The sequence below is a fragment of the Plectropomus leopardus genome, chromosome 21 (assembly GCF_008729295.1).
Source record: "Plectropomus leopardus isolate mb chromosome 21, YSFRI_Pleo_2.0, whole genome shotgun sequence".
NCBI classification, from domain to species: domain Eukaryota; kingdom Metazoa; phylum Chordata; class Actinopteri; order Perciformes; family Serranidae; genus Plectropomus; species Plectropomus leopardus.
This window is the reverse complement of record NC_056483.1, coordinates 12,367,364-12,381,540: the sequence shown is the minus strand read 5'-3', so window position 1 is coordinate 12,381,540 and position 14,177 is coordinate 12,367,364. Positions and strand designations below refer to the sequence as shown.

The window sequence follows — 14,177 nt, the reverse complement described above, 5'->3', positions numbered from 1 at the left end:
ATCCTGCCGCGTGCATTTCCATAAACACTGCACGCCTCACAAATCACTTCAAACCACTGTGACTTGTGAAGGCAACCTTAAGTGGGCTGAACACTTAAACCATGATTCACTATGCAATGGATAGAACATGCTGTGTGTGAGAGAAAGTGTCTCGGTGCATTTGCGGCCTATTGCTCATAACTTTACATATTTATTAAATCATATCAGCTTCAACACTTCTCCCCACAGTTGCTTAGCCTGCTGGATTTAATCAGCTGCAGTAGATATGCTGCTATTCCCACTATACCAGGCTGCAGGTTTTTTAAGTGAGGGCCCCCGGTTTGTCTTGTAAACCCACACTGTAAAATCTGACAAGTTGCTTTTACTTTTTTTTTAATCTAGGAAACAGATTACCTTGAAAATGTAAGTAAATTGAACTTTTAGTCCTAATTTATGTGTACTTTATCACATAAAATAAGACAATAAAATTATTACTGTAATTTTATCATCCTCTACAACATCTATAGCACATCTGTCCATCCTGGAAGAGGGATCCCTTCTCACTTGCTCTTCCTGAGGTTTCGACCATTTTTTCTCCTTAAAGGGTTTTTTAGGGGGAATTTTTCCCTTATCCACTGTGAGGGTCCAAGGACAAAGCAATGCCATATGCTGTGTACCCTCTGAGGCAAATTGTGATTTTTTGATAATGGGCATTATAAATAAAATAGACTTGAACTGACTTTATATCTAATGTTAAGTTTACTTAAAATTTTGTCATATTTGCTAAATTTTGTAAAGTTCATGCAACTTAAAAATGACAAGTTTAATTAAGTCAATGTTTCTAAGTTTTAGCAACTTCAGTTAACCAAGTATACTGTGCTTGTATGCAACTGTATTCTGCCAGTTGCATACTTGTCAATTATATTTGTATATTTTCAAACAGAGCTCACAGATCTCCTAACTTCATCTTTGGCAAAATCCTCTTTGTGATGATCAAGTTAAATCAGACTAACTTAGTTTACTGAAGGTGCTAACACTTGGAAAGAACAAGAGAATGTCATTTTCAAAATTAAGTAAATTTAGCTAAATTTTAAATAAACTTAACAATTAGGTATAAAAGAAACAGAAGTTAAGATGAATAGTAGCTGTCAGTGTTAATCCATTAATCACAATATGATTAAGGTCTATACATGATTAATTTATTAATCGTCTGCCGCTATTCGTGTCTTTAAGAGGCTGTACCGGGCTGAGCTTTAAAGCTAGTTGGTGATACTTGTATCATATGAAACTAAAAGACATGAGGAATCCAGTGGTGTCATAACAAGGATGTCATGTTAGCTTTTCAGTAAGGGTTAAATAATGCCCCAAAGTTAGGCAAAATGTTGGTGATGGAAAAATGGCATGACCATTTCACAGGTGTCCCTTGACCTCTGACCTAAAGATATCTGAATGAAAATTGCTTCTATGGGTACCCATGAGTCTCCCTTTCCAGACCACTTTATGCTCATCCCATGCAGTTTTTTTCTGTCATTTGACTCTTAATCAAGAAAATGTGGTAGGAATAGATTTAGCTAGTCAATATGGACGTCAAAGATGTTTTGAAAAGTCAAATAAAATAATTGAAAACGTGATGAAAAATTCGATTAATTAACTATTGAAATTCTGTAATTATCACGGTAATTAATAGTTATATTTACATTTCCGAGATTATTTAAAGTAAAATCAACTTGTCAGATTTTTACAGTGCAGTCAGATGGAGTCCCCGCATTAATTCGACCCAGCTAAGCTAATAAGGTCGAACAAGTCTCTTTGTATTGTCGCGTTAAGCTTTATTGCTTGTCGTTTTGACCAGCGATGTACAAGGTAGGCTTTGATGAGGGAATTAGTCCCCTATTCTGTCCCTGTTATTCATAGCGCGGTGGAAACATACAAGCAGCAGAGAGGGTGTCAAAAGGAGAGCTGGTCCTATTGCAAAGTGTCTCCCTTGTTGGAGCTGAAAGGGCGGTTATGAGACGATAAACCGCTTAATACACTGAGCTAATTGGATGAGAGCAAGAGAGACGGGGAATTAAGGGGCGATCCGAGAGGGGAGCGGAGTGCCATGGCCCTGCTATTCAGGTCTTTCATCGGGGCCGGTTCTCCGCCTGAGGGGGGGGGGGGGGAGGGGGGGAGAGGAGGAGGGAGGAGGAGGGAGTTCATCAAAGCGCCTTTTAGAGCTCCTCTCTCCCGGGGACTGAGTGAGGACTGATCCGGCTGAGGCTGTGGAGTGATTGGGCCTATTCTCTCAGGCAGGGTCGTGGTGTGAGAAACGAGGCCCCGGAGAATCCAAAATCACGGGCCAAATCAAGTCCAACAGCTGGAGAAAGGAGAAAGGAGGTGATGAAAATGGGCAACATTTTCTGGACACCTGGATTAACCTGCGAGAGGCGGAGGCAGCATTAACGCTCACAATCCACCAAATCATGTAGATTTTTTCTTTTTTTTTTTCTTTTTTTTTTTTTTTACAATTTGCAAGAAAACACCGCGTGATTGGACTCCATTCACTTTTTTTTTTAATATATCAACATTCATTATCATGATCATTCATGCAATAAGAATCCCCAAGTGCAGGCCTGTCTTGAATGAAAGAGCACACATCCAACAAGTGTGACTTTATAAATCCAGAGCCATTGCCCTGCGACAGCATTTCAATTTTCTCGCCTTTTTGCGCTGCAAAGAAAGTTTAAGCCTCGCTCCCAGCAGGTCATCCGCCTCCCGGCATTCCCCAGATATTAGGGACAAATTGGTTTGCCATTCATTAGTTATATTTCACAATAAGATTAAAACTCCCCCGGACAATCTCATCAAAACCCTATAGGGCCATACAGGGGGAAAAACACACACGCTCCACTGGGCTTGAGCAAAAGAATAGGAATTTTAAAAAACATGGAGCTCACACATCGTGGATGGTTTGCGCGCACAGGAGAAAATTGGTTTTTTATCTTTTTTTTCTCCTCTGCTTTTTTTTTTTTTGCATTATGCTCGAAGGAGCAGCTGTGTGACTGTGCGCATAAATGTGCAGAGATATTCCTCCACCAGTCTCTTATCGGATCTAATTCTTGCTTGTTTGGACTAAATTGAGTGATTAACAGGTATAGGACCTGCAGTAAAACAAGAGCGCCGGAGGAATAAGAAGAGGGTTTTCACAGATGCAGACAATAAAAAAGAGGGACTACATTAATCCGCAATTTCACGCGATTTGCTCGGGCACCATAGATGGGTCAAACGGAGGAGAATAAGCATTGATTGCTGTAATGGTGCTGCATTAGTAGTCAGACCCAGTGGAGGGGAGAGGGGGTGGATTTGGGGGAATTAACTCTACGAGGTGTGTGAGTGAAAGCCGTTTGATGAAGTGGTTTGTTACTTCATTAATGACAAAGGGGACTCGCTTCCATCGACACGGCATTACAGATGTTAAGACCAATTTAGCGCCTTTAAAGGGGTTTAAAGGAAGTTTTGTGACAGGCCCCCCCAGATAGAGTGGGCGATCTAATTGAAAACCCCTCGCCATTGTCGCGCGTTTCACATGTTGGGGATTAAGCTCATGAATATATGGTCAGTATTTTTTTGTCAACTCCGCTGAAGAGGATAGACGCACGCAGCGCGCTGGATTATGCACCTAATGCATTTTCTGTTATTCAGGTGGAGCAGTACGCCTCATCTCTGCTCTCTGCAGCGATAAATTCCTCTTTGGAAAATGTTTTCATCCTTCTCAGCAGGCATTTTGAACATCTGACAACTCGCCACTAAACTCGGATGTTTTTATTTTACATTCCTGGAGACTAGTGTTATTTAAAATTATTAAAAACAGTTAATGCATAAGAATTTGTATTATGCAAAATTATTTAATGTAAGACAGAAAACACATTTTCTTCATAACACCTTTTATTAATAGTTCTATAATACTCTATTTCACATTGTTTATTTTTTCCTGGTTTAGGCCTATGTCAGTCCTAAAGGATTTTGAAATAATAAAAGATAACTCATTTTACCAATGTAATTTATTCAAATTAGCATTATTAAACCAGGAAACTTACAATCACTTAATAAGAAAAAAAAAGATCTGTCCTTCATCAGTTCCTCGGGGAAAAGGTTTTGACATAAATAATGATCTAAAAATCCTAATAATTCATAAACACAGGTGAAATTCTACACAGGGCGACATTCATTAAACACTACACCGAGTGCAAATTATCAAAACACGGTCTCCTGAAATATACACGACCTTGTTTTGAAAATCATCCTTTTTTATGGTACTTTTTTCCCCTTTTTACACAATATGTACAGATTTCAGGTCTCAACTTTGCTCGCATGTCCTGGAGTCAGACTCAGCGGAAAGTGCCACTGCTGTGATAATCAAAGAGAGGATTTGGGGGGGGGGTCTCAAATTGCAGCAAATTTACAGAAATCTGACGCTGGAAACAACCTCAAATAACTCCGGTTTGATTTAGAGTTTTAAAACATTTGCAGAGTGGTGCTGCTGAGTGTGACTGGTGGACAGGCGAGCAGTGGAGAGGAGTCAGGCTTGTAGAGAAGGCTATGGAAGGTCTATGGACAGTTTTCCTTTGGTTCTGGGGTTGTGTGTGGGGGGGGGGGGGCCTCCTCCAACTAGCCTTTATGATAGACGCAGACTGGCTCAGCCCACATCGATGCATACAGATCAAGCAGTGTTAATGTCGAGCACTTGTCCACGTTTGAACTAGCACAAGAATCCTTTCTATGAGTCTGGGTTCCCCTGCGGTTCTTCAGCTTTCTGTGTGTGTTTGTGTTTGTGTGATGACAGATCCTTCACTTAAGTAAAAAGGAGGCAAACCATTAACTTAGTGAAGAAGTACAAAAAAACTGAGCAAAATGTACTGTGACTTACATCCAGAGTAAAGTACAATGCAGAAAATGGCACCTGTCAGTGACATACATTGTATTACTGAGTTATTATAGCTGATGCAGTAGTGTATTATTCTTATAGTTCTAGGTTTTGCTATTGTGTATCAATGCAGTACTTTTTATTTTATAAATTCAAATGTTTTATATGAAAATCCTAATATTTAAAGTAACTAATAACAGAAATAAATGTAGTGTAGAGTTAAAAAATACAATATGTCATCGGAAATGTAGTGGAGTATAAGTATAGCATCAAATGAAAATACTAAAGTACAAGTGCTTCACATTTGTACTTGAGTAAATGTACTCTGTTACATTCCTCTGCTGGCACTGTGTGTAGTAAGTATTTTGTTGTGTGTGCACAAGGCACGTCATCGTAAACAGATATGTGGATAATGTAGAGCCCGATTTCAAGTTGTCAAAGTGTAAAGAATAAGGAATATTTTTAAAAATGTTAACCTTTTAGCTGTGTCATAAAATATTGTAATTGTTCTTTTAGTGAAAAAAATATTTAAGTTACTGGACTGTCATTCAGAGGGGTGTGTATATGGAGTGTAAAACAATGTTAGAATAGCTGTCGTTTACCACACACACACACAAACACCCATTTTTTTAGCCAGTGCTCTTTTGAATTTGGTCGTGCTATTTTGTTGGGAAACATGAGGTAACAGGGATGAACAGGGGGGACGTCAGGACATCAGCCTCCAGAGGTATGAATGGGTTTTTGGAGGGGGGGGGGGTAGTGGCGGGGGCGTGATGGAATGGGACGTGGCCCAGGACAGGGAGGCCTAGAGCTGGTGTTGAGTGTTCAGCACACCTCCTTCCCTGCGGCTCCGGTGGGCAGGATGTTAAGCTGGGTGAGCTGAGCCGAGTGTTCCTTGGCCTTGAGGCGCAGCGCGGCGATACTAGAGGCCCTGCGGTCTGCTGCGGCTGCGGAAGAGGGGGAGGATGAGGAGGAGGAAGGGTCGGGGAGGACGGGGCCAGCGTGGGAGGGATTCTCTACAGGGGGGGCGGGCTGACGGAGGAGGGCTGCAGCGGTGGAAGCACTGGACAGGGGACCCATACTGGAAAAGAGCCTGTAGGAAGACAGAAATGAACATTTAGGGATGCTGGACATGTTTGTCAATTCCAAAATGGCACAGAAGTCTTATTTTTTCAAACAAAACCTTGTTGTCTGTTCCCTACATTCAAGAGCAGTGGTGACTCAAACTAGAAGAGGAAAACCAGTGCTTGTTGTTTTGGATTTTCACTGTCAGATGACAGATTTTATTTCCTTCTGTAGTTTGTCTGCAGTTGTCCTTAACCCTAAATAGATTAAAATATCTGTTGCAAGCTGGCTTCTTTAATACAAAAGATAACATGGAGAGTACAGTGTTAATTGTGCTGTATAACCGAGAGGACGGAAGCAATTGAGAAGCTAATTGTGGCATATGGAGTGTGCGGCGTGTCACACCTCCTCACAGCTTGTCTGGCAGGATCACACCTTTGGTTAATTTATTAAGACATTTGACAGAGTGATTACACACCACTGTGAATGGTTAACAGTATAACATATTTATAATCAGTCACTGTGAGATAAACAGTAGTGCAGTGTGACTGAGGGTTACTGTAACCATCAGTCATTAGTTTATTGTAAGCGTGGTTGCTGCTGTGCATTTTTTTCATGCACGTGCATGAATGCAGAATTTCTTGTAAAATACAGGGACGACGTCCCACAGGCACACAGCTTGGTGGTGTAAAGAACAGATATCAGGTCTGAGGGGGCTCTGTGCATGGGTTCAGCTTACCTGCCAAAAGTGGGTCCAATGAAGGCAGGGTGACGAAACATGGCAGCCGTGCCCAGGAAAGTGCCCAGGCCGAGTGGGGTGGCCAGAGGTGGAGCGGAGCCATTGTGAGGTGGTGGGGCCAGTCCCGGGAAGGCAGCGGCTGCAGCTGCAGCAGCCGTCCAAGCTGACTCCAGGGCAGGGTGGTGATGGGGAGGGAAGGGCCCTCCCTCCAGGTAGTGGCTCAGAGGGTGGCCCGCTGCCAGGGGACCCGGGAACGGCAGGCCTGACGGGTGAGCCTGCACCCCGGCCTTCTCACGCTTCCTCCACTTTGCTCTGCGGTTCTGAAACCACACCTGAGGGCAGATAGAAGTAATGACAGAGATTAATACGCTGTAAGCTCACAATCTGATCTTACTTTTATAAATCTAGGAAACCGATTGCCTCGATAAAGGAAAGTTAATATAACTAGTTTTATGTGTTTTTTTTTCATTCCAAATGGTTAAGTTTACTTATAATTTTAGTTATATTTACTCAATTTTGTGAAGCTGTTGCAATTTAAAAATGACAAGTGAACTATCATTTTTTCCCTAAGTTATAGCAATTTAAGTTTTTAAGAAAAACAAGTCAGACTTAGGCCTAACTGAACAGTTTATGTATTTTAAAAGTGGATGAAGCTTGAGTATTGATATTAGTGATAAAATGACATGACATGGAGTAAAGCAAAAAAGCTTTGGAGATTTTTTTTTTTATCTGACTTTAGAGGGGCTTTGCTCTGACTGTATAATTTGGTTTGTTTAATGCAAACACTGGTCTTGTCTCAAGATGCTCAGAATAGCATTTTATGAAAACAAAGATAATCCTGCAAATGTACTTGTGCTTATTTTATTTATCAAACCCAATCAGTTTCCTATTAGCGAGTAAACAAAATTGTTCAGTTACACTAACTTGATCTGATAAAGTTGCTGTCATTTAGAAAAGACAAGTTAATGTCACGTCATTTTTAAGCTGATGTCACAAAATGAAGCAAATACAAACAAAAATGTAACAAATAGATTCAAAGTAAGAATAGTTACATTTAGTTCCCCTTTTCAAAGTTTCCTATATTTTCTGTAAGATTAACTTATCATATCTTACAGTGTTTGCGTATATATTTCATGTTTCTTATGTTAGAGGGAAGATAACAAAAGCAGCATAAAACAAATAATGATTCTAGGAAAATAGCTCAAGTGATATAGAGGCTGCATAGAATTTAAAAAACAAAAACCCAGCTGTCTCAATTCACAAAAAAGGTCACTTTTGCTGCTTCTTCTCTAAATAAAGGAAAGGGTGCTCAGTCGCAGAGGAGTCACACATGCCAATGTAACTGTTTGGTTATGCAGGTCTCCTGCTATAAATAATTGAAACTTTAACTCCCTGCCCTGCTTATAACAGCAATGTCTCATTGTAATTAACATGACTAGACTCTATTGAATGTTGTGTCAGTGTAGTCTAATAGTTGTCGAGTTCAGGTGGTGGCCAATAGGCGTAAAGTCAACGGTAATTACATGCGAGGTAAACCTTGCCGCTCACGGTCCCTTAAATCTACTTTCTGTCTAATTAAACCCCCTGTCCCTGCAGTAGACGGGGCTTCAGCGTGGCGGTGGAGGGGGGAGATAATTAAGAGCGGTGTTAACAAAAGATCCAGAAAATTACCGCTGAACTGGCTCCAATAACAATTAATGCGCTTTAAATTAAATTCTTAAGAGATGTAGAACAAGTGACTTCCATCCAAGAGAGTATTTAACTTTCCCACGCATCCACTGTTGCCCAGTTTGCACTGCAGAAGCACAATGAGCAAAATGTCAACATGAGCAAAGTGATTGAACGAGCTGGCTTGAGCGACAGGGACTACACACACACATACACACACATTATCCCCAGTGGGCTGTTTAGCATTACACAGCCCCTCGGGAATTTATGAGTTTTTATCACCTCCTGATGGCGCCCGTTAAGTGATTTGTTCACCTACGGCCCCTAAAGAGACATCTGTTGTTTTACCGACGGCCATAACCTCCCGGAGCTGTTTGAACTGTCTCTGTGGTTATGAGTCCGGGCTTTCGACATGCAAGCCACGCTCTCAGTGCAGGGCGAACACTGTAAAATCTGACAAATTGACATGACTTTGAAAAAGTCCAGAAAACCAATTGAAAAGGGTGAGTTGTTATAGCTATTAGTCCTAAATATTGTGTACTTTATATCTTATTGTTAGATTTACTTGATTTTGACAAGTTGTTGCAGCTTAAAAATGACAAGTTTAATTAAATCAATCTTTCTAAGTTTTTACAACTTCGGTAAAACAATAATAATAAAACTATTAGTCCTGATTTATGTATACTTTACATGTAATTGGTTTACTTAAAATTTAGTTACATTTACTTGATTTTGTGAAGTTGCTGCAACTTAAAAAATGGCTTGCTCAATTAAATCAATCTTTCTAAGTTTTTGCAACTTCAGCAAACCAACTTTATGTGCTATGTATCTGTATTCTGCTGGCTGCAAACTGGTCAAACTTGTATTTTCATAAACATGCCAAGAAAACAGCTCGCAGATCTTTGCAGGCTAGTTCATCTTTGGCTAAATCCCATTTGTGATGATAAGTCAAAAGAACTTGGTTTACTGAAGTTGCTAGAACTAGGAAAGAAAAAGGTCATTGCACCTGTCATTTATAAGTTGCCACTACTTTAAAAAAAAAAGTAAATCTAACAAAATTCTAAGTAAACTTAAAAATGAGACATAAAGTGAACCTAAAATAAGATTAATTGTTATATGTACTTATATTTTCAGGGTAACCTGTTTTCAGTATTTTAAGTAAGATCAACTTGTCAGATTTTACAGTGAAGAAAGAGAGGGAGGGATGGAGAGAGAGGGATGAGAGGGGGGCTGGGGAGGGGAGCGAGGGAGCAAACACCTTTAATGGTCTCTCATTCGCTCCCAAGTGCAAAGCATCGGATCAATGCAGGTCTATTGCAATCACATAATGGGAAATCAAATAGCATTATCCCTCCCCTCTTCTCTCCCCCTCCCCTCTTTCTCTCTCTCTCTCTCTTATTCCACACATCTTTTTACGCACACACACACATTTCGGCCCCTCTCTGTCGCCTCTGATGGGAATTCAAACACCATCTCATCCCTGGAATAGACAGTGTTTGCTCCTCCTGCACTAAGTGAGCTTTTTATGAATCGCCAGCATCGGCTTAATTGCCACTAAAACGTCCCTCGTTCGCGTGTAATAACATTCAATAACAGGAAAGACCTTCCCCGCGCAGCGACTGGGGCCATTTAACACATTTTTACTGTAATAAATTACTGCCTCAAATTGGCCCGTAATCGCTGATCCTCAATCAGTGACGCATATCACCGGTTATTATCCAGCACTGTGTACCAGGGACATTTTATAGAGGATGCATCTTTTTTTTTTTCTCCATTTGATTCGAGTCGCAGGCTCCTTTTTTTTTCCAGATAAAGATAAACAAGAGAGCCACTTACCTGAACACGGGCCTCGGTGAGATCCAGACGCATCGCGAGCTCTTCTCTGAAAAGAATATTTAAAAATAAAAAAAGAGGAAGAGGCAGAGAGATAGAAAAGATTCAAGGTTACAGGCCAGCGTTTGGAAGCAACGCAGAATTGCTGTTTTGTCCCTTTCCTGTTGTTCACTGTCAACAATAGGCGACCGAAAATAGGCTTGATTTTTTTTTGTTCTCCTCCCTGGCATGGACTGCAGAAAGGACGCCATAGCCATATTCTTTTTTCCCCTGTCATGGATGGGTAGAAATAGGCCTAGTGATTGTTAGATTTTCCTTAGCACAGGCCTGTCACTGTAACAACATAATGGTTGAAATAATGACATCCAAACTAGCCTGCCACAAAGCAATTGACGCTCCCTTCTGCTGCGAGATGGGCTTGCAGTGTAAATTAGACCCACAAGTCGCCTAAAGTAAATCGATTGAAAAATATGAATAATACCAATGGTAGGAAAAAATCGAAAATGTAGATTATTGTGTCAGAAAGTCCATACTTTCAAGCAAAAATGCATCAAATATCAAAATATTTATTGAGCAGGAAATAACTGAATTTTTATTTATAGTAAATTCTTTTTGTAGGCCCTGTACATAAAAATAAATCTAATAATATTTCTTTTTCTAAAGCATTTGTGCCAGAATAAAAGCCTCAGAAATTCACAAAATAAAGCCCTGTAGTTCACTCTGTGCGTGTGTTTGTGTGTGTGCACCTGCTCTTGGGCTTCAGGTTAGGCCCTGATTTTTTTTTTCTTTTTCTCCTATCATGTCCAGCAGGTAATCAGAGCTGCACCGGTTAATTATTGCTCCTGAGAATAACACCGCTGACATGTGCGTGAACAGGGATACAGGTAACAAAACGCACTTACGGGGCCTATTGTGTTCACTTATGCAAGGCACGGGTTTGGTGTTGAGGCATTTTATGAGGTGTGATCCGCGCAGTGTCCAGTTAAAGACGTGTGGAATTACCGGGTGGTATTTTAAGAAAATTTTAATGAGGGTGGGAATATATTTATTTCTATTTAAATGCATTTAATTATCACTTTAATTCGTGGAAGTATTAAAAAAGAAGTTGCATGTTTCATGTCTGTAGGCGTTTTCTGAATGTTATTTTATGTAACGACAATAATTCTCATATGAATAATAATATAATTCCTGTAAAACAAAATTATATGTGCACTTTAATTGCAGACGTTTTAAATGCATTTTAATTAAAATTCGTAGGCCTTATTTTATTGTATAAACGTGTAAACGCGTGAAATTACAATGCAGCATTTTTATAATGATAATAAGGCTAATCATAATTTTAGAATTTTACAGCAATTTGTTTTAGACTTTTAATAATAAAAATTAGTTGCAGTTTTTATTTTTCTTACCTGGTGAAGACGTCGGGGTAGTGTGTCTTCTGGAAAGCTCTCTCCAGCTCCTCCAGCTGGTAACTGGTGAAGGTAGTCCTGTATCTTCTCTGCTTCCTTTTCAGCATCCCCTCCTCCGAGTCACTGCCCGCCGACAGACACACGCTATCCTCCCCGTCCCTCACGTCCCCATCCCCGGCGTTCAAGCTCTCCCTCTCCTCGTCCTTCGGGGACAGAGCGGCCGCGTCCCCGCAGCTCTCCTCCTCCTTCCCCGCGTCCTCCTCGAACTTCAACGGGCCGAGCTCCACCAGTCCCATGCTGCCGTCCTCGGAGCCCTCCCCGGGACTCTGGTCGCCCTCTCCCCGGCTCAGCGACGCGTTCTCCCGGTACGACTTGCTGCGGCTGATGCTCACCTGCGGCGCCTGGCTGATTTTGAGGCTGTCGCTGGTTTGCTCCAGAAGGAGCCGCTCTCTATCCAGGGTCTCTGCGTGGTCGTGGAGGTACTTCCCCCCGGGTCCGTACAGCCGGCGGAGCTTGGGGGGCAGGTGCATGTCAGCGGTGAGAGAAAGGGGGTCTTTCGTTGGTCCTGAGAAGGAAGCAAAGATGTCAAAATAGTGAAAATTTCAGTTGGGAAAAAAAAGCTATTCCATAACATTTTTTTGTCGGCCTACAACAGCTGCTTATTATAAAAACATTGTCCACCGTGTCGACTTGCAAGCTGCGTAAAACTCTTCTTGACGCATTAACTCCACTTTACGCACAAAATGTTCTCCGTGTTTATCCCCCAAAAGGCCCCCAAATAACTATCTTTTTAATTTTATCTAAAAGAAAACTTACTGTCAGCCGTCTTGTCGAGCTCCCCTCTGCCGGGCAGACCCGTCAAACTTTGCGCCCCTATCAGCCTGACCTTACAGGGACTCCGGCGGCCCAGAATGCTGTCTATGCAGTAAGAGGAGAGCAGCGTCGGGGATTTACTGCTCTTCCTCTCGCCCCTGTCGTGCATATCTTCCTCAAACTGACCGCTCATGTCGACGTTTCGGTTCGTCTAGTGTCGGTAACGCCTGTCAGTCTCCCACTCTCTCCCTCTCTCTCTCACTCTCTCTCTCTCACTCTCTCCCGGGGTCCGGTGCTCTCTTCTCCTTCTTCTCCTCTCCTCTCAGGGCCGGTGTGTCTGTTTGAACCGTTCACTCCTCCTCCCTCTCTCTCTTCTCTGTCACTCCTCTGTCACACTCTCAGCTAATGACAGACAGCGGTTTGGCTGCCTCGCGCTGAGCTCCGGGGTCTGCCAGGCGCTTCTCCGCTCCGCGCGCTCGCTCAGCAATACGTGTAGGCTGTTATTGAACGCCTGATTGGCTCGTGTGTGTGTATGTGGGGAGAGAGACAGAACAGGGCTGCTTTATATATTTTACGATTAAAGTTAATTTGAGGGAAAGGCAACAAAACCCGACATGGAGTGCTTTTCCTCCGTGGAACGAACTCAGAAGATAAAGTTCCAAAAAATACATTTTTTCCCCCTGAAATGTGTTTATTTTTTATATTTGAGAGGAACCAGCAAAAATCATACACTGTAATATCTGGCAGGTTGATTTCACTTTTGAAAAAAAATCAGGAAACCCACTGCCTTAAAAAATTGAAGAAAATATAGCAATTAGTATTCATCAATGTTTACTTTATATCTAATTGTTAAGTTTACTTAAAATGTAGATATCTTTACCTAATTCTATGATTTTTTTGGAGCTACTTAAAATGACAAGTTTATTTAAATCAACCTTTTTTAAATTTTTGCAACTTCAGTAAACCAAGTAGCTATACTGAGCTATATATCTGTATACTGATGGTTGCAAACTTGCCAGTCATATTTGTATTTTCTGAAACACAATAACAAAACAGAACTTGCAGATCCCCTAACTTCATCAGAAAATCCTCTTTGTCGTGACCAAGTTATGTCAGAATAACCTGGTTTATTGAAGTTAACAAGAGAAATAACAATGTGATTTCACTTGTCATTTTAAAGGTGCAACTTCACAAAATTAAGTAAATACAGCCGAAATTTTGAGTGAACTTTACAATTACATGTAAAGTAAACATATTAAGATTAATATTTATATTTACTTTCTTGTTTCAAGGCAAGCAGTCTTCAAGATTAATTCAAGTAAGATCAACTTTAGATTTGATCTAAAAGTTTACAGATTTGACAGTGTATACGCTTCACTGAAATGATTTTGGAATGCAAGTATGTTTTGCCAGGACAATGTGTATTTTAACATTTATTTAGTGCAGCAATGTAGCAAACCATCAGCACACTATAACTGTTGGTCAAAAATGAGAACACGACATAAGATCAGACAGGGGTGCAGAGTTTCGGTGGGGATGCGGGGGGCACGTCCCCCTTAATATTTAGAACTTGTGCATGTGTCCCTTCCTATTAAAATATAAATGTAGGTCTTTTATTTAGACCAAAAAAAAATCTATGGCAGACACTTAAGTATGTCGCCAGAAAAACAATACAGGTGTAAATAATACAAAAACTGATGGCTGAATTCCATTTCGCTGCTTCAGTTTAAGGGTCCTCACACTGCATGCTGGCTCGCTGTCAAAAAGT

The 14,177-nt window shown here is 41.0% G+C and overlaps 1 protein-coding gene across 1 annotated transcript; it reads right to left on the bottom strand.

Moving 5' to 3' along the window:
• Positions 1–5,541: 5,541 nt before the first annotated feature.
• On the bottom strand, positions 5,542–12,742 carry arxa (aristaless related homeobox a). The gene is made up of 5 exons (XM_042510606.1): positions 12,413–12,742; positions 11,597–12,161; positions 10,191–10,236; positions 6,687–7,018; positions 5,542–5,975 (listed from the first exon to the last, which is right to left on the bottom strand). Exons 1-5 carry the CDS (start codon positions 12,600–12,602, stop codon positions 5,708–5,710), a joined length of 1,401 nt encoding a protein of 466 aa, XP_042366540.1. The 5' UTR covers positions 12,603–12,742; the 3' UTR covers positions 5,542–5,707.
• Between the last annotated feature and the right edge of the window lie 1,435 nt (positions 12,743–14,177).